Consider the following 20,064-nt stretch of genomic DNA (forward strand, 5'->3'; position numbering starts at 1 on the left):
CCAGAACAAACTCAGTGGACAGGGGGTTCATTCTGCCTACCCAGCAATCTGCTAATTATGTATAGCTTTTTTTTACTGAAAAAGGAAATGACTAGTTACAATGGAACAATTCAAAAAGAAATACTCCTACAATTTAGCTACAAAGGGACGGATGAATATGTAACAAAATTTCTTCACACAATAGGAAAGGCCGAGTGTTGGATTAAGTCATAAAACAATCAATTTGTGGAACTCGGTTTCATTTGGTTGGATATGGAGGATCTTCTTAATTCATGTGCAATTTGTTAAACATCTAAACTCCCCCATCATGATTGAGGGATGTACCCTAAATTGTGAACAACCGTTAGCTACAATTTCCTTAAAAAAATAAAAGATAATTTTTGTACTTTAACTAAGTACTATAAATAATAAAAATTGATAGAGAGTGGGATGTCTGTTTGGACAGTGGAGTAGAGTTATGGGTTGCGATGTGGATAATTTAAGGTGAGACAAATGGTTTCGATTTTCCCAATGTGGGTAGTTCATGAATGGGACAAGTTTGAAAGCTCTTTCTGATAGACTTTTGGTTATATGACTTGTGATTTCGGATTTGATTAAAGGAAATCCCCCTCACCCTACCTACATTTTACCCTGACACCCACCTCATCAAAATCTAACCACTTTTTCTATTGTACAAGACCGACAATCTACATTTAAAATAATCTTTGAATTTTTTATTTTAAAACACAAAATAATCAAATTATCATATTCCCTCGTAGATACTTGTATTTCAGAACTTTGCTACGCTGTAACATACATTCTTCTGGCTTAAGCGGCCCAATATATTAGCCCAAATCAATCTATCATACGGTTAAAGCCCAGATTTTAATTTGTTGCATTTATCCATTTTTGTCAAAATACAAAATAAGCACTCATTAGAAATGTAGGTAAATTTTTAAAAATTATTTATTTTAGGTTAAAATAACACTCACTAGAAATGAATATTCATCAAAACGAAAATTAATAACATTGAAGATGTACATAAAACTGTACAAAAGAATTTCACAAGTAATAGTGTGACAGAGAGTAGTAATTTAGAATCATAAGCAAATGAAATAAATTGAACACTAGAGAATATTAGTAATAAAGTGTAGCACCAGATTTAGTGTATTTCCAGATTATGTAAGTGAATGTCTATTGTGGATCAAAGTTGATAGAAATAAAACAGTAGAATACATAGTGTTCGAATCAAAGTTGAAAACTGTATCATAATACCATAGTAGTAGCTTAGAATCAGTATCATTTACTGAAGCTGCAGCATGTCAAAACTATTTGCGACCTTCCACCTTCTTTTGATCTTTGGCTGCAGAAACAAACCATTATCAGCTACAGGTAAAACTGGGACGAAAGCAAACAGAAATAGAAATAACAAGTTACCAGCTTTCTCCTCTTCGCGTTTCTTAGCAGCATCTGCTCTTTGCTGTCGAATAAGAGCCAAACGTTCTGTATGTTTGGGAAAGAACAAGATATTAGCATGAGAAGAAACTGACAATCAACAACACCAAATTCATTGAGTCGAGATCAACCAAGCTTGACAGGCTCACAGGCTTCAAGATATTCATAATTTGTAAATTATAATTTTTTGACTATTTATACATAACAAATGTGAATTATGTAATGGAGAGCTCAAACTTGCCACTACTTGGCCAGATTGCACTCCTATGAGAAGGTGTAAGAGCATGCAATGAATGAAACATATTCTTAAAAGAATTTAACATTACCTAAATCCTTCTTTGCTTGATCAGTCTTCCCTTGCTCTTGCAGCTTCATATATCTTTCATGAGCTTTCTGTTTCTCAATCTCCTCTCTAAAGCAATAGACAAGGAATGAAACTTCATTGATGTAAAGAGAAGAGCAATGTTGAGTACTTCAGTAAGCACTGAATTAGTAGTTTCTAAATACTGAACCATCAGAATATTAACCCATTAATGTATAGTAGTGTAGAGTAGCTTAGAGCAGCCCTCAAGCAACATAACTTCTAATTGTATGAATACTTGTGAATACAAGTCAATAATGAGGATGAAATGACTAGAGAAAGATTTCTGAAGTCCTCAGTTTTAAGAAAGAAAATTCAAGAAAGTAACCTTTCACGTCTTGAAAGCTCCGTTGTTTTATCAAACTGCACAAGAGCAGAGAAAAACCAATTTAGTGGTTGATGAGGAAGTGATAATATCATAATACCCGGAGAGGAAAAAATATAAAAAATACATAGATTTCATGAGTTCATCCAAGAAAAATGGCTTTCCAATGTATAACTTACATCTGCATCACGTGCTTTCAAGTTCTTTGGCTTCACCAGGTTGGGATTTTCAATTTGAATGACGCCCTCAGCACCTTTCACTTTCTGTTAGCAGCATTTAGCAGAGATGAGGTGAGCATGTTTACTTGTCTACTCATTTATTGAAATTAATATGGCTACGAAAATGAATGGCTTTTCACTTTGCAGGAAAAGAGGGGCACAATTATACTCACTTCAGGTTCACCCTCAGATTCCTCTTCTGACTCTACATCAGATGTCTCATCTTCTACAACATCCTCTACTTCCTGTAGCAAAAAAACACTTATCCCAGAATGAGAAAAGATTGAAGCTCTTACTATAATGGCAAGCGTATAAGAAAGTAGGAACAGACTCCAAGTTACAACATAGTGGCCACCAATTAGTTCAAAATATATTAACAAAGAAATAATGGATATAATACATGAATAGAAAACCTGATATTACATAAACAGAAAAATTGGTATTACCTAGGCAGCTAGGCTAGTGTACATGAACATAAAAATCTAAAAGCATATTGGCTAACTCATAAGGATCCATGACCCAATTCACAACTATGCAACAACTATCTGTTTTCAAAAAAAAAATCAAATAATAAAACCAATTAGATCCACCTTATCAGCTTCATTACAACATTATGCACATATATTAATCGGAAACTCTACGAATGTGCTGACTAACACTAACTAGATGCAACTCAGTGAACAGATAGCTAATATAATAACCATTATGTTCTCTTTAGCCATGCTTTCTCATTGCAAATAAATTTCATAATGTGATAATACAACTCCAAATCTGCAACAATGCACATTTATAGGAGTGAAGTTCATCAGCGTGATACTAACGAACTTGTGGGAAAACAATAGATATAGTACCTTTCTGAAAGTGCGGGGACGAGCAGAACTACCAGCAACTGTGTAATTGAAAAGAATGAGAATTAAAAAATGGTGAAATTTTTGCAGATGAGCAGTACATGGAAAAACAGCAATTCTGTAACAGGAAAAAAACATGAAGACACATTGGATCGTCCCCCAGGTATTCCTGAGGCCAACGGTCTCAAGTTTAATAACGCCTCTAAGAGGTAAAAACAAGCAAAATTTGATCCAATTTACCGTAATCGATTAGTTAACATGTTGGTTAACCGTATTTTGAAACACGGAAAAAAATCGTTCAAAGTAACTTTTTTTCCACTAGCTTAGCAGTCCAGCTCATCAACTACGCTGAAATCAAGGATTTCGGTTGAAAAGACATCTTATTTCTTCTGCTAAACTTTGAGCTTGTCAGTTGTCACACCTAGTTTAAGTGTGGTTAACCCATCATGTATGGTTGGCAGACATCATGGATCTAGACTTTTTTACTAATTCAGCACCAATTGTGAGCTTGCAACATTGGCTAACTCCAATGAAATGGGCAGTGTTCTACTGGTGCAAACCTTTTCCTTTTCGTTTTGGTAAGGAATTTATCAGTAGCTTTCTAGATAGTATGATACGATGAGAAGGAAACTAACTTTTTACCCATATTTCCTCTGCCTCTTTGTCTTTGCTACTTATCCATCAAATTTCCGCACCATTCTTTGTTATTAAAGAGAGAAGGTGTCTTCAAATTAAATATTCCAATCTAAATATCTGAAGACTTCAAATTTTATTGGATCAAACAAACGAAAATGTTCCTTCCGGGGAAAATAAACGTCACACACAAAATAGCAGCATCACATCAAAGCAACTAAAAAGTCCAGGAACAGGAAATTAATTGGTAATTCACATACAAAATAGCCAAAGAAACATGGATCATAATGAAGTTTTTTTCCTGCACGTATACACACAACACCTCCCCAGTCAAAATCAAATATCATATGCATCGCAGTAGAAAGCTTACTCATCTCCTCGGGGGTGGAAAATTGGCGACGGCCAGTCGGCTTGCCCTTAAACTTTCCTCTACCCATGTCGCTCGCTCTCTCTCTCTCTCTGTGTGTTCTGTGCTTATAACTTTTTAAAGGAATAATGAGCGACTATTGAGACGAAGATAGAGAAGCAGATTCGATAAACCTATTGAATCGGATTCTGGGAGCTTTTTTGCAAAACCCTAGATAAGGAAAGTGAGTCTGAATTGGGGGCGCGTGAGACTACTTTTTGAGGGGAACCTTTGTTGTAATGAATCTAGTATCAGAAATTTATTTTTATTCTCCACATTTAAAATACACGTGTTCACTTGATTATAACAGAACAGAATTAATTCACGTGTTAGTGACACTTAAATTAATAAAAGTGTAATTTATACTAGAAGATTTTAGTCTAAATGACTTTTAGTGATCCCAATATAAATATAATCAATAATAAATGTGTCATAGTAATTGTTTCACCTTCCAAATCATGTTGCTTCATATAATTGCAAAATTAAGAGATCTATTAATAAAAGAATAAAATAGCATTCTTGTGAATATGAATATCTCTAAAATTCCCTTTCAATTTATGTATAGACAGATAGGTTATTCCTAATTTTTGGCGGAAGATTATTATGTAGCAAAGTATTCGGCAACGTAAATTTTTTATTTGTTTTATTTGGCAACGTAAATTTATTTGTGCCCTGACCAAAGAAAGGAAAACAAAACTATCAGGTATTTGTAATTTCATCGGGAACTAATAAAGAAACAATCTCGTTAATTTAATTTGAATACTAACAATCAATGGAAATAATGCAAAATCTACAAAAACATATTCTACAAAATCTGAGAATGGTTCAATATCACACTAAGGAAGTTCAACCTTCAACACTTGTAGAGCTGATATCAACAGCCCTAACTAATGCAAAATAGGATTTAGGATTTAATGATATCAATAGCTCCAACACGACCATGCCATTCGGATTGCGAATCTTGAGACCAGGTTCTAACAATCCTGCAACAAAGTTACACAAACTTAATCAAACCACATGGTTACCAATATGGAAGAAGTAGTATGTGAGAATTGGGATATGGTTTATACCAGGAGATAGTTTTTTCCCACCATGCAGCTCTTTGGCCAATGGATTTGCAGCCCAATTATTAACAGCGACTCGATTAGCGGGTTGGAACCCTATGATTTTCCCATCCGTCGACACCATTACCTGATTCAAGTAGTTCATCAACGTTGGTAATTATGAATCACATGAAAAAAACTGCTCTATAAGGCTATTTTTTGATTTATTGACCTGAAAATGCATAGTAGCGATAAGGATTTAAAATCCATCACTCTCTTTTGAACTAATTTCAGGGTGACTTGTGTGGATTTTATATCCTTGGTATTTAGGAGCTTTCACATGCATTACTAATACATTCGATATCCAAATGCAACCTGAAGGACGTTACAGTACTCTTTCTGCCAACCTTTTTTTTTTTTACAATGTTCAGAAAAACTAAATCTTTTCAAAGTTTCTTATTCAACATGGAAACAAAGAACCAAAAAGAAAGTAATTAGAAAAAGTACCTGATAACTAGCGATGTCTTCTAGTCTTTTCATCTCTTCTTCACTAGCTTGTAATGGCATAGATGTGGGCGACATGTCCGACGTACTGAAATTTTTATAATCCCCTTCACTCATGAATTTAGGAAGTTCCCCGATACATGCACATGCACTAGATGGTGTGCTTATTTCTCCAGACCAACCAAAAGAATCCTTGATTCGTCTAATAATTGACACACAGCATGTTTCCAACTGAATGTAAAAAGCGAAGTCAGATAATCAAGAAAAAATGGTCAGAAAACCAAAAACTAAGTCCTAAAAAACCCAACTACAGCAACAACAACAATATACTTGACTTATAGAGATTGAAAATGATAATCAACTTTACACCTCAAAAACTGGAGACAGTGGTTTGTTATCATCAACACAAGAACATAAGGTAGTGAATGTAATTCAGATGAAGCAGATTCTGTATGCTTCTATGATAGAAAACATTTAAATAACCTCATTTCTAGCATACCTCAGAGGGTTCTAGAGAATGATCTGGAACATGAACAATGTCACATAATGGGGATTGAGAATTTTGCTGAATAAACCTCTTTCTGATAGGCAGCAGCTTAGGTAAACAAAGTTTTCCCAGAACACTGATGGTTACAAAAAATATCCCACTCACAAGGACAGTTGACAATGTCTTCAACATGAAACTACCCTGAAAACAAAATCAACACATATCGGTATAAATCAGCAAGCTATGGTAGATAGTGAACAACACCTCAGTGCAAGCTATGCATACAGCACAAAATCAACACATATCGGTATAAATCAGCAAGCTATGCATCCGTGTAAGTGCATACAGCACCTCAGTGCAAGTGTTGTGCCCTAAACATATTTTTAGATGGAGAACATATATCTAGGTGTTCTGTCTGATAATTGAAGGAACTCAAAAAAACAATGAGGAACCTTATTGATATCCAGTTTGGATGGTTTTGCAACTGTATAACATGGGAGCGTCTTTTCTGGCAGAGTGAAAGTATCCTCATAGAACATATCTAGAATGTCAACCAAGCTAACCTGCAAACCATTGGAATCATATCGTATGAGTCAAGACAACAGTCGCTCCAAAATTAACTCAAAACAGCATCGGGTAAAAAGAACAAAATAGTTCAACTACTCCCAAGTCCTATCTTGTAATCAGTAGCCTAGCAACACTTCAATGTCATTCATAGTAAATAAAATGAGGGTAAATATTCAAGTTTGTCCCATCATTCTAACGAAAATGTCACAACCTTAGGGTAATTGCATAGGGTACATAACATTTCAATTTTCAGTTAATCTTCTTTGATCCCACAAATATTTCAGGCCACCAAGTTTTAATGCGTCACCCCAGCCCAGATGTACATTGTGGCAAATGTACGTAGCTTTCTCAACTTAAATGGAATTTTACATCAATTAAAAAATACGGGTGACGTGTAAAACAATTAGAAAAGTAATCCTAACCCCAAGTTTTCCCAACAACGCTAGAAACAAAGCCTCCGCCAAAGCTGTTCTTGTGCGGCTGGAAGAAGATGTGGCACAGTAAAACTGCCCAAGCAATGGTCAGGAAGATTAAGGACAAGAATATTGCAGGTTTAAGATTTAAGGGTAGGGTTTTGTTTCTATGAGGCCACCACTGAAGAAGGAGAAGATGCTCAGAACAAAAGAATAGCCAATTTCACGATCCACTGCATGTTTGTGTGTGTTGACATAGGGACAGCAAATCTAGTGGCCAGTGTGTGGATGGTGGTAGGCACGGTCTAGGGTTTCGGACGGGAAGAAAACGCCATGCGGATTGAGAAAGCCTCGTGGATTGCATAGAAATGTCAAATGGCCAGAGATTTTTCAGGACAAAATTATCCGAAAATTGGAATGTTGGGTACCTTTATATAATTACCCAAGGTTATGCAATTTTGGTTAAAACAACAAAATAAAATTGATATTTTCCCTAAAAGAAATACATTGACAAAGGAAAATGTGAAAATATTTCCACACACCAGATATGACCAAAGTGCATTCAGAAGATTGTATAAAAAGCAGATTGAGTTGGAACATACAAACCAAAGAAATCCATACTGACAAAGAAAACTTAGTGACATACAACAAACAAAAAAGAGCAACTTAAATGATTCTAAACAAAGTTGCAATTATTTTCATAATGCACACAATAAAGATTTCATTAAATTAGTAAGACAAGCTAGACCGCAGATTCATCCTTTTGTTTATGCGTTTATCAATAAATGCACGCAATATCCATAAACACACATTAGATTTTGAAAAACTACTATCAGCATCAGCATCAGCATCATATACAATAGATATGAAAGCAATCACATACATAGATATGCGACGGAACATGGGAAAGAAACTAATTACCATTTGTGCATGAGTGACAACAACTCCCAATCTATTTTCCCCCAACGTCTTCCACCCTTCAAATTTCACATTGTCACGTCCATGGGAATCAATTTCAAACATGTACGATGGCACACACTCACTGATCCAAGCACAAAATTCAGGACCACCAATTTTTTCCAGTTCCGAGAATGCAGGCGATGTCAACCAACTTTTCTTTAATTGCGAGCCCTTAAGGTTATATTTCCCTCTTTCAGAGATGAACTTCTTGTGCAGTGTCTTGGCATTAGCAAGTACCTCATTTTCAACCAAGTTATACAGAGTAACAGCAGAATTCTTTGATGTAATATGTTGACGCTTCTCTAACCAACTTGATGATCTCTTGGATGCTCTATTAGCAACATTAGAGAGAAAATGTTTTCCAGTGTTTTCAAGGGTAGCAGCACAGACAACCTCTCCAATTTCAGAAATTACATGTTCATCTGATGAGCTGAGGGCTAACAACACAGGTACCTGCCCATAGGAAAGGGAATAAAATAACTCGTCACCTGCAGAACAGAAACATTAAATATTGATATTACAACCAGGAAACAAGAACCCTCAATGCATCATGCCACAAAAGAGAACTTTTATACATAAATGTACCTCTCTTGGATTTTCAAGATCAGCCATATTTCTTTCAGTTCCAGGTTCAAAAAGTGCCAGCTCAAGACTCCAAAGCTGCTCCAAAACTGCTTGTCTAAATGTCATCGACAGTATATTCTTTGGTGTGATGCCTTGAAACATATCTTTTGCCATCGACTTCCTGAGCTTTATAGCCTGTTCTTTAACTTTGAATGTCGGCAAAAACTGAAAAAGTGAGAAAAAATTTAATCCACAATTCACGGAATTAAAAAGACCACGGGGAGGAGGAACATAATATACTTTAGCTAATGATATTTGTACAAGTAAGAAATATATGGATCAAATTAACATATACTACTTTCGATTGAGGACATAATAGAATATGGAAGGCAAGCAAAAATATAATGCGTTGAAATTTGAAATTCAATACCTAAATTACAAATGTAATTCATATAAAAACAGAATACATAGACACATAACTGAAACCAAGGCACTCACCAATCGAGTAGAAACGGTGCTGCGTTCGTCGACTGGGCCAGGATATATGGTCTCAACAACCATGGCGGCCATGCCGGCAGATATATGTTCATCGGCGGTGCTTCCACCATCAGCAGCAGCGGCAGTAATTGCTTGCCTAGAGTCGACGGCGCCAACGAGGGTCAGCCGTGCCAAGTCATTTTCGTAAGTCCTGACAACTGGAAGAAGTTTATCAGAGTCGCCGAAACCGGCTATTGCATTGAGAAAGGCCTCCTCGGAAGTGAAGGGGGGCGACGGTTGGTTGTTGGAGGAAGAAGCGGCGGAGAGGACAGAGTTAATAAATTTAGGAGGACAAAAGAGTAGTTTGGGAGGTGGCTTTTCAGATGGCCTATAGGGAAAAGAGAAGGTAGGGGAAAGAGGGATGAGGAGAGAGATGGCAGGAGCAAACGCCATGGAAATGGTAGACAGGGTTTATGCTACGAGGTTCAACGATGAGCCTTGAATATGAAAGCTGTAGTGTAAAATCGCGTGCCCGGATCAGCGATTTACCGATCTGTCAATGAAATCATGAAAATGTAGTATTTAATCTGTAAAATCATTCGAATTAGTCCGTTCAATCTGGAAAATATGAGCACGCACTATTACTGGTAGAAGATTAGAATTTGTATACACTAAACATGACATTGTCAATTTATACAGTTTACTAGGAAGAAAATAAAAAAACTAAGAAGCAAAATCTACTATACTTTCTGTTGGGACTCTCCCCTTCAGCTCCAATCTACTCATTTAACAATATTATTTCCCAAAACTCCTATTGTCCAGCTACTTAGCAACAAAAACTCTATCTGAAATATAGGGGAAAGAGAGGTAACTTATGTCTTCAGTGGTCGAGATGATGATAAACTTAGTTTTCAGCAAACCTATGTTCTGTCCATCTATTCCAAAAGCAAGATTACTCTCATTAATTTACAAAATGATGGAAGGGCTAATTAATAGCAACCAATCAAGTTTCCTAATTATCAATTATCTGATGTTTTGTTCAATTCCTTATCTTATTAGGTATATGAGGCGAAATAGCTACAGAAATGAGGAATTCTTACCTTGAGTTTTAGGTTGAAAATTGTTTAACCTCAAACTTTGAAATCCCAAAAGTAGAGAGAGAGAGAAATAAATAGAAGAAATAATTGATGTATGGGCGAGGGGAGGCGGCACGGTGGCGGTTGTGCGGCTGAAACGACTGTAGAGGGTGCGGAGGATAGTGGAGCGGCGGTGAATGTCGAGCAACCCTCTCCTTTTTCTTTCTCTGTGTACCGTTATTTAAGAGTTTTGGAGGCTATTTTGAGGAATAGATTTTTATCCTTGTTTTTAGTACTATGCTTGTTTGATTATATGTAATCTATATATTAAAAGTAAATTTTAAAATTTACACATATCCAAAAATAAGGAATTCGATAACCAACATCCAAGGAATAAACTTTGGCTTGATTTTGGTAATATTGCTAAATCAAATTTTTAATTTTTTACATACTAGATGTAATAGGCCCACTACCATCATATTTTATGTTTGTGAGGGATGGTGTAGGATAAGTAGTAGAGTGATCCCCCGTGTAACCATACAGTGCAACATTTAGTCAAATAATATTTATTCAAATATATTTAATTATCTTTTATAACATGGATAAATTTCTGAGGTACTCACAACATCAGCAATACTTAACTCTAGTTGGGCAAACAAATTATTTGTTCTTTGAGTGAAGCCCCTTAATATGCGTCTTCCCGTCATTGGCATTCTTGGAATTAAAAAAAAGCCCTCTAATGACAGAATTTAATTCTTGTATGCACTTTTTTTTAGAGAAAAGCCTCCATATGCTTCTCCTCCCCCAAATTGATATAAACCCTAGTCCTCTTTGCGCTGTCATGCCGAGTTGTGACTTTTTGCGATTCATGTCACACCTCTTGATTGACTTCGATCCGATCTGGTTTAACCTTAGCGCTAGCATCGCTACATCACACCAGCAAACCCCGTCTCCCGTTGATCCTTCGCCGTCTTCATACAAACCTGAGCAATTTCAGCTCGTTGCCACGCTGCCTAAGCGTTCAAGAGCAGGAAGAGTGGTGCCAACTCACGAATTGAAAAAATCGACTCCGCCAATACTGAGAAAGGGAAGGAGAAGGAAGAGCGGCAAATACAAGAGTTTGATCGAATTCAAGATTGGTGACAATTCTACGTGTATTGCAAAGAGTGTCACTGGTGTAAAGAGGAAGAAATCATATCATTTTAATTTTCTAACAATTATATTTACATAAAATATGTAAAGATTTATAGAAGTGAAGAAAAGGCATTGCAGAAGTGAAAAGAGGTTAAATAATTACAAATTGTCAGGCTTGAACAAATTCTCCTTACAAAGTTGCACAAGAAGTGCAATTAGTATCCACCATAACCAACCCACTCATTTGTCGCCCAATATGTTATCAGTACCTATTACAACCAACTCCCTATCAACAAAAACGTAACAATTTAGCAGGAAAAAAGAAGAGAAAAAAGAAAACAACTTCACCACTTGCCTGGAGGCGAGGCCGAGTGAAATCAAAGAGCAATTATATATACTTGGATAGAGAGCCTCTTTTCGTTCCCACTTCCCACAACCATCATCATGTTATGTAGTACCCATTGATATCTTCCACAAGATAATCGTATGGTGCGCCTCTTGTATATTCAAGCCCTTCACCTGGATTTGCTTCCATTGCGTTCGAACCAGAGTAAATTCTCCCACTTCCCTCCTTCAAATTGCTCTTTCCCCTTCCTTTGACGACTCGCTGCTTCTCATTTGGGAACTCAGCACTCAGCCTGCCCATCTGCTTTTGCAGATCAGCAACAGAATCATTGCCTAACTTCCCTTTAGGACTCTTCTTGCCATCAACACGCTTTACTTCAAGTCTGTATAATGCACACACGTCATACTTGTTGATCTCGTATTCATAAAGGTGCCACTCAAAATTCTCCATCGGCTGAGGATCCATGTAGTAGGATCTCTTCAACCCTCCAAATTCATTCATCACTTGTTTTCGGGACTCATGCCAACCCCTCCCATTATAATCTGGAAGTGATCGCTGCTTCCTGTTACCACTCTCAAAGGCTCTGCGCGGTTTATCAAAAAACAGCCACTCCCTGATTGTTTCGCCATCCAGAACAGTGAGATCAAAGAGCTCTGCCCAACAGCACAATTAAACCAGTAATAAGCATAACATGAAAAGGATATACGATCAGGATTCAGGAGGCACATAAGAGAAAGAAAACAACCCACTTACCAGGTGCATTCCAAGGTGATTTTGTTGTAGCAGCACCCTCACACTCAGGAATGCCAACATCTTTTCCTTGCGCCTTTGCACCAAGTGCAGCAAAAAGTAAATTATCCTTTAAGCCAATGCCTCTCGGTCGAACAACAGGGGGCCTACCAAAATAGCCTTCACTAGGTGCAAGCCCAGCATGATAGATACTGCAATAGTCATCAGACTTTTGACACCATTCCAACCCCAATGCTGGTCTAGTGCAGTCCCAAAGGGCACATTTTGGCCCCAAGAAAGCAGATGGTGGGGGGCTGATATTTGGTTGATACCCAGAAATCTGAGGCAAAACATCCTCACCGATGAACCCCGTGCCATCATAGCCTATAAAATACGGCTGTTCAAAATCTTGATGGAAATCATATGAATGATAATCTAGCTGTGAAGGCACATTCAAGTTGTTCATTTCCATGTTAACTCCCATGGCAGCATTTTTGCATTGCTCCACCAACTGGAAGCCTTGTTCTTGAAGACCCTTGGTAATATTAAAATTCTGCAAGAAAAGGACGAGCAAAATGGATGAGAGGGACAGCCAGATCATAGTAGGGGAAAGTTGAAAAAAATCATAGCATCCCAGGCACTGGTGGCGTCCTACTCCTAGGTGTGTATTCACTCAAAATTACAGAAAAAATTAGAGCCCGAATATTATGTTGCTTCATTTAAAAGGGAAAAACACATACTTGTTGAACAGCAGAGACAAGTCACACATATAATAGTCAAAGCATCATATGCTCAACAGATTTTCATCAGAAAAAACATTACAGATAGAGAGACCACATAAAATTTGCAATTTGATTTGTTTCCGGACCCTTTTCAGGCTGAAATCCACATACTGAGGCAGCAAGGAAGATTTAGGAATAGACAGACATCATTTGTGAATAATACTGAGTAAATTTTTACATATTCTCATTGAAGAGATAGTAGGAAAAGGACTAGCTTTTAGTTTTAAAATAATCCAAGAGCAACACTATTTGGTTTAGTAACTGTTTTTATCATTCAGGGCATACACAAAACAAACTTTTTAATTTATATCATGGAGCAAGTGTGAAAAATGGCTGGCAGCCTATCTAAAGTTCCGGATTAGAAAATAGGTAGATATACATACTATATTTCAAAACTATCATGATAACCATTATTAGAAGACATCTATGAACAAAAAAATAATAGACATTTACTAACTTCTTGAGAAGTATATCCATTAACAGCCTTCTGTGCATCAGGGTCTGGTTTTGGTGCAGCTAACGCACTAGTTGCGTCATCTTCCTCCTCACAAAGCTGCAGCAGCCGACAAATATCCGATGAAAAACCAAGGCTCCCTCCCTGTACAGTGATCATCCATCAATTGACTCAATTCAATCAAACCCAAAGTCTCAATAGTTGTAGGGGTGATCAATGCACGTCTTTGATCATTTGCACGATAAACTAAAACCAAGACAAAAATAGTTCTGCAAATACACCGTATTTGGAAGATGAAAGGCACAAGAAATAGTCTACTCAATACCTCCTAACTCAAACCACCATACGCTGATCAGCAGGCTGGAAGTCTAAGTGAAAATAATTACATGATGACCAAAATGCACACATAAAAGCAGAAAACTGGAGAATCAGTCAATCAACAAAGGGATAATGCCATGTGCCATCCCAAGAACGAGAAAGAAATAAACGCATAACTCATTGTCCTCAAGCTGGCATCATCCTGACTCAACGGTTAAAATCCAGGTTATACATCACAGAAATCAAGAAGAGACGACCTTATGAAATGTCGATGCAGATATAAGCATAAATCTAGGCCCCCTTGCCAGGGAATACCTGCTGCAGAGAAGAAGCTGGGGACGGCTGGTTAAGCTCAGACTTCCACTCACGAAGCATCTGGTGAACTTGCTCTTCAAGCACAGCCACATCAATCGACCGGCTCTCCTTCCTAGCTGATTGGAGATCACTAAAGACCCCCTGTAGATCATCCACGCGATTCTTCGCCCTGTCCTTGAAGAGCTGGTGTGATGTGGACTTGCATGCCGCGCTCTTCGAACCCTTCCCCATCAAATTAATACCAGAGAATTTCTGCAGCAGCCACTAACGGATCAGAGCAACAACTATAAAGAGTAAAGACCCATCCAAGTAAGTAAAAGCAAAAAATCCCCAAACCCTCTCAGCAAACCAAATCAAAAAAATCCCCAACATATTTCCAAAGGAAAAGGAAAGAACACGCAAAGTGATGAACGATTTAAAGCTAAATCTACAAATTAATTTCAAATTCTAACAAGTAACAACGAACAATTCACAAGCAAACCAGACAATTCTACCTAAACAACAGAGACATACCAAATTACAAATCAGATCACAAAAATTAGGATATGAAGCATTTGCCTTGCCTATGTGCGATGAAAGAGAGAGAATTTACCGGTTGGAAGTGGCGAGATAGAGAAGAGTGGGCACTGTCGTGACGACTGTGTCAAAGGTGGGTAAAAGAAGAGGGTGTTTTTATTTTCCTCTTTTTATCACCAATTTTCTATTTTATATATTGGGGTACAGAGAATTGATGCTCTGCGCAATTGGTGAAAGCAATGCAACCTTCCGAATTTACCCCTTCATATATCTTTCTATCTGCCCTTCGCTTTTTTTTTTATCAATCAAAAAGAATTTATCCCTTTAGGAAAAGATGCATATTTAATTAGTTGTTTGTGTCATTAACTTGATAAAGGTATTTCTCTATAATAGATAAAATTATACCTATATCTAACTAGATAAATCTGTGGTTGGATTTTCACACGAATCAAAACTATTTTAATTTGACTTGTTTAACAAGTGGACCGACCTTTTTATTTCAACTAACGTCATTGGACCATGCATACTTTGCATCCTTTTATTTCTAATAATTTATTGTTAAGTGTTAACTATGAAATTTAGTAGTCTTCATGTGGTTTTAGAAATTAGTAGTAACATTTCACTATTTACAGAAACACGATGCATAAAAATGTATTAAATTTTTTAAAACAAACTGTAAAACCCAAATTTGAATATGACAAACAAACTCAAGACTTTTAAACAGAAAGCTACATAAAGCATGGTCCATTCATCTTTGATTAAAAAGAAAACAACTAGCCTACCTAGAAATTATTCAAATTAAGTAATTATAGAATACGAACATATTGATAACGTGTTTGCAGTTTTACAGCCACCACATTTATATTCTAAGTTAACTAGAAAGGGCAAAATTACAATTATTAAAGTTACATGTCTAAAAACATTTAATATATATAATTATGTAGCAGATTGCATTAAAGGAGAAAGTTAGAGCATCTCATCCACCAATAAAAGTTTGTAATATGTGTGATTGAGGGAAAAAGAGGGTAGAAAGAAACGCATAAAGCTTAAATCCCACCCACAAATATTCTCCTTCTCTTCACATACACCACCGAATTATCCATTAATCTTTCAAACAACAAGCACCTTCAAAATGTTTTTCTTTGCCTGTTTTAGACATCAAATATCACTAAACAATTGGCCAAAATGGAATTACATTCCACCACCATCATCATCATCACTATTTATCAAAAGAGAATTCTTCGAATATTTTTCATGATTCCATCAACTAACTACCCATGCCAAAAACTCCTTGTGGCGCACCCAGCTTTTTAACTTTTCATCCAAAAATATGGCAAGAATTTGTCCTATCTTCTTATCTTTTACAGTGTTCTTGAAAAAATGGGTAAAAAGGGAATAGGTGAATCTGGGAGGCCACTGATATCACCCAGTATTAGATGAATTATTAGTGATTATAGCAGATCAAGCTACAGGTGTGGGCTTGGCTTCAGCTTGGGCCTGTCTTAAATTAAACACTCCGGCAAGGCCTCGTGCCTTGGCCATTTGTTCGATTTCTGCTAGTTTTTGCTTCAGAAGCTCTACCTCTTGCGCTAACTCTTCATCCCGTTGCCTCATTCCCTGGAAAGCATTCAGTTTTGAATAATGTGTCAACAGAACTAGTAGTGATGACTCTCATACAAAACATGTGTCGAAACAGAGCTTTTCACTATAGCTCGTTGTTCTGGTTTTAAAGTAACCTGTATGAATACGAAATTGTTTGGACAGCTCGCTTGTACGTTAAGCAATTCAGATGCTAGAAAATGTGGACAATAATAAGAAATGCTTGACTGCTTTGTCTTGTTAATTGAACATAAGGCATGGCAGGTTTCGTCAATCAAAAGAAACTCAACGCACACATATGAATGCAAACTCAACTAAGGTAAAAAGAAGCACAAAACCAAAGTATAATTACCTCCATTTCATGCCTGCGAACTTCCTCCTTTTTTGCTTCAGATCGAGCACTTCTCTGTACCTCGAAGATCAGAGCAGCCACTGCCACCTGATCATGTAATTTGGAACATTATCAGAAAAGGAGTAGTATGTATGTATTGCGTTTGAATTTTTACAGATGGATGGCTTAGCTACAAAGCTAGTCATGAGGTATAAAATGGAAATGCCTTTCAATTCCACAATTTATCAAATATTGAAACTATTACTCTGAAATTACAATGGGAAAGTAGAAGAAGAGTCGTCTGTAGTCTCTAGAGGTAGTTCTATGGCTCCTTGTCAGCATAACTCATTAACATTACGATTATTTTCAGATACTCTAAATCCACTCAAATAAGGCCGCCAACAATAATTTCATAGAAGAAGTTCAACCAGTAACACCTTTGAATGCAGTAACAGATTTCAAAGTTTCCAAAGCACAACACAATCTATTCATAATATAGAATGGAGAAAGACTTTTTTCTGGAAAAGCTCAGATAACAACCAGTAAGGGCAGGTACCGAACAGTAATGAATTAAAAACAATGGAGTGATAAACTATGTCCATGGGCATAAATTTTGGCCTATCTCTAACCTTCTTAGGTAATTCACAAATATCAGTTCAGAAAGTGCTGAGCCTGCACTATCTTTCTTCCTCATTTTTAGGATAAGTAGACCGTAGATGACCATGAAACCAGTTTTGAATGGCAGGCTGCAGTTACTTTTAAAATGACTAACAAATCTTGGATTACTGATTTGTTGTGAGTATTCTACAGGCATAATTATGGTTCTTGATGCCAATCAAAATCAGTAGAATATCAAAGATTATAAGCCTTTAAAAAGAAGATTAACTCAAAAACAATGGCAAAGGATGCTTTCAAACTAACTGGATTTGTTAGTTCTCATTGGAAACCAAAAATTTCATGATTTGGCCAAGTAAATAACTGCTGGAAATAAAATGAATTAGACACGATATCTGTGCAAAATTTGTATTCTTTTGACATTTTCCTGGGCTATTTTTAACAAGTTTGTATACATTAAAGAACTAAAATAATTCAAGAAAATTCAACACAGATAAGTAGCTGAACAAAATTTGAAGCTGGAAGAAAGATACCGAGAAGACAAAAAGTTCCCCCATGAGATCAACTGCAGCTTGAACAGCCTTCTCTTCATTCAAAGGTCGTATTTCCACATCTGTTGCATGACCATATATGCGCCTTTGCATGGTTGTTGTGATCCTGTGATTAGCCTGGTTCAAGCAATAAATGATATAAGCAAGTTCTAGTTCTAGATGTGGTGATGATCAAGCACATTGGGTGACACCTGAACTAATCATTGCTAGTTCACAAAGACATGTCAACTCCTAGAGAGCTTCAAGACTGTAATTCAGAACATACGATGCAGCACAAATTATTTATGTGGTGTACAAAATCAGATGAGAACACAAAGATGGAAATTTTAAAAGAAGGCAAAACCAAAAAAGAAAATGATGAGAGTGGGACAAACGTCATCATCCCACGAATTGCTGAGCAAATGTTTGAAATTAAAGCAACAAAAACCAAAACTTGTCTTATGCAATGACTACGGTGTCCAGCAGAATAATACCACAGACAAGCCTAGTGAAGTCTATTAGAGAAAATCCTACAGATTCATAGGGCTAAACCAAAGCTACAAGCCAATGGGAATATGAACATCCAAGAGCCACAGCTCTGCAGTCATATACTAAATAATTTCCTATTCCTCAATCATCAAGGTAGAAATAAAGCCAAACAAGATAGCTGACAGAATTTGGCATATGCAGAAACTAATTATAGAGGAACTACATAACTATCTTGAATTGTCCAGATATCAATTTGGTCTAATAACATGTTTGAACAAAAGACAAGCTAAACTATATGAATGACAAAATGAGGCCTCAATAAAATTTTCATAACACGTACTACTCCGATTGCAGCAAACCAGTTCCTCATTGCAATCACATTTTACTCATTTTTTTATTTTTACCTTCATCTAGGCACAAAATAAGCAGCACAAAATAAAAAATCTCCCAGCAATGAGCCGAAAATTACTAAATCAAGGGGTTTCAGGGCAAAACACTGATGCGTAAAAATCGAAACAAGGCAGAATTTAATCAATAGAGAGACAAAATTTCAAAATTAGACAAGCACGATTTCATTGTCGATCTCAAAATGTAGAATACCTGGGCTATGCTAACTATGGTATTTCTGAATTTGGGGTGAATCCCGGCCTGCTGCTTGAGTCTAGCGGCGATGGGTCTGCTGAGAGTTTTTAGGGCAAGCGTTCCGAGCTTCAATAGAGGGAGCATTACTAATGACCGCTATTCTTCGTTCGTTCTTAATTGTGGTTTGGAGTCTTATTCACCAAGAAAAGAAAGCTCCAACTTTGATTTTATGATTACATAAACTAAAACAATGGAGTAACAAAAACTGATGCTTGTGGAAGGATAAACGGAGAGGAAGGGTTGAGTGGTTCAGAGTTTCTTGTAAAGCAAGGCAAAAATGGAGATCAAAAGGTTGTCAAGTTTGAATGATGATGATTGAAGAACACTGAGTGTGATTGGCGATGATCTGAATCACCCGCGCCAAGTCAATTTCGCCCAACAAGTCCTGATTGTTGGTATATGAAACTCGCTTTCCCTTTCTTTTTTTTTTTTTTTTTCTAAATCGATTTTAACAAATGATCGAATTACCCTTCATTATTTATTTCAAGGTACAAATAACCGAACCGACCGATCGGTTAACCGAGTCCTCAATTGACCGAAAATGAAGAACTGGAACCGGAACTGAATTCGGGTTTGGTTCCGGTTAACTGATGTAACCGAATTAAAAAAAAAAAAAAAAAACATGTTGCTGGGATTCGATCCTTTGCCAATGGGTGAGAAAAACAGCCAGCCAACCACTTGCGCCAATTGCTCTTAACGTTTTATATGTTTGTAGTGGTGAACTGATAATTATACTGAAAATGCCAAAATCCAGAGTGAAGAGAAGGCGAAGGCGCGGATCCATGGCGGAGTGTCGCAGTAGCGGCCGGGGTGAAGAAAAGCAGCGCCGAAAATTATGGCTGCTGGCTGCGCGGTGTGGAGGAGGCTGTGCTGCTCCGTGAGAGTAGAATAGCGAAGGAAAAGAAGGGTTGCGTGATTAGTTTTGGGCGGTTCTAATCGGTTCTAACC

At 37.0% G+C, this 20,064-nt stretch overlaps 4 protein-coding genes across 6 annotated transcripts; all 4 read right to left on the reverse strand.

Moving 5' to 3' along the window:
• Window positions 1–1,114: 1,114 nt before the first annotated feature.
• On the reverse strand, window positions 1,115–4,455 carry LOC125210801 (uncharacterized). Its single transcript, XM_048110395.2, has 8 exons — window positions 4,190–4,455; window positions 3,190–3,227; window positions 2,512–2,583; window positions 2,300–2,383; window positions 2,124–2,158; window positions 1,761–1,846; window positions 1,417–1,482; window positions 1,115–1,342 (listed from the first exon to the last, which is right to left on the reverse strand). Exons 1-8 carry the CDS (start codon window positions 4,254–4,256, stop codon window positions 1,308–1,310), a joined length of 483 nt encoding a protein of 160 aa, XP_047966352.1. The 5' UTR covers window positions 4,257–4,455; the 3' UTR covers window positions 1,115–1,307.
• A 456-nt stretch (window positions 4,456–4,911) lies between these two features.
• On the reverse strand, window positions 4,912–10,541 carry LOC125216524 (deneddylase). Its single transcript, XM_048118265.2, has 9 exons — window positions 10,341–10,541; window positions 9,262–9,793; window positions 8,785–8,988; window positions 8,161–8,652; window positions 6,712–6,822; window positions 6,272–6,460; window positions 5,776–6,003; window positions 5,296–5,416; window positions 4,912–5,208 (listed from the first exon to the last, which is right to left on the reverse strand). Exons 2-9 carry the CDS (start codon window positions 9,691–9,693, stop codon window positions 5,072–5,074), a joined length of 1,914 nt encoding a protein of 637 aa, XP_047974222.2. The 5' UTR covers window positions 9,694–9,793; window positions 10,341–10,541; the 3' UTR covers window positions 4,912–5,071.
• Window positions 10,542–11,582: 1,041 nt separating this feature from the next.
• VOZ1 (vascular plant one zinc finger protein) lies at window positions 11,583–15,130 on the reverse strand. 3 transcript variants are annotated; one of them, XR_007175034.2, is made up of 6 exons: window positions 14,987–15,130; window positions 14,395–14,646; window positions 13,765–13,905; window positions 12,550–13,078; window positions 11,806–12,449; window positions 11,583–11,719 (listed from the first exon to the last, which is right to left on the reverse strand). XR_007175034.2 is itself a non-coding variant. In XM_048114656.2 (5 exons), exons 2-5 carry the CDS (start codon window positions 14,623–14,625, stop codon window positions 11,893–11,895), a joined length of 1,458 nt encoding a protein of 485 aa, XP_047970613.1. In that variant the 5' UTR covers window positions 14,626–14,646; window positions 14,987–15,130; the 3' UTR covers window positions 11,583–11,892. The 3 variants fall into 3 exon arrangements, 2 of the variants coding, with proteins under 2 accessions (XP_047970613.1, XP_047970614.1); XM_048114656.2 differs by having other exon boundaries at window positions 11,583–12,449; XM_048114657.2 differs by having other exon boundaries at window positions 11,583–12,449; window positions 14,953–15,091.
• Window positions 15,131–15,956: 826 nt separating this feature from the next.
• Window positions 15,957–19,535, reverse strand: LOC125212719 (Optic atrophy 3 protein (OPA3)). The gene is made up of 4 exons (XM_048112955.2): window positions 19,075–19,535; window positions 17,989–18,123; window positions 16,862–16,948; window positions 15,957–16,527 (listed from the first exon to the last, which is right to left on the reverse strand). The coding sequence occupies exons 1-4, from the start codon at window positions 19,198–19,200 to the stop codon at window positions 16,372–16,374; spliced, it is 504 nt and encodes a 167-aa protein (XP_047968912.1). The 5' UTR covers window positions 19,201–19,535; the 3' UTR covers window positions 15,957–16,371.
• Window positions 19,536–20,064: the final 529 nt, after the last annotated feature.

The sequence above is a fragment of the Salvia hispanica genome, chromosome 3, assembly GCF_029641045.1.
Source record: "Salvia hispanica isolate PSC_SH4W2 chromosome 3, Shi_PSC_v1, whole genome shotgun sequence".
Lineage (NCBI taxonomy): Eukaryota > Viridiplantae > Streptophyta > Magnoliopsida > Lamiales > Lamiaceae > Salvia > Salvia hispanica.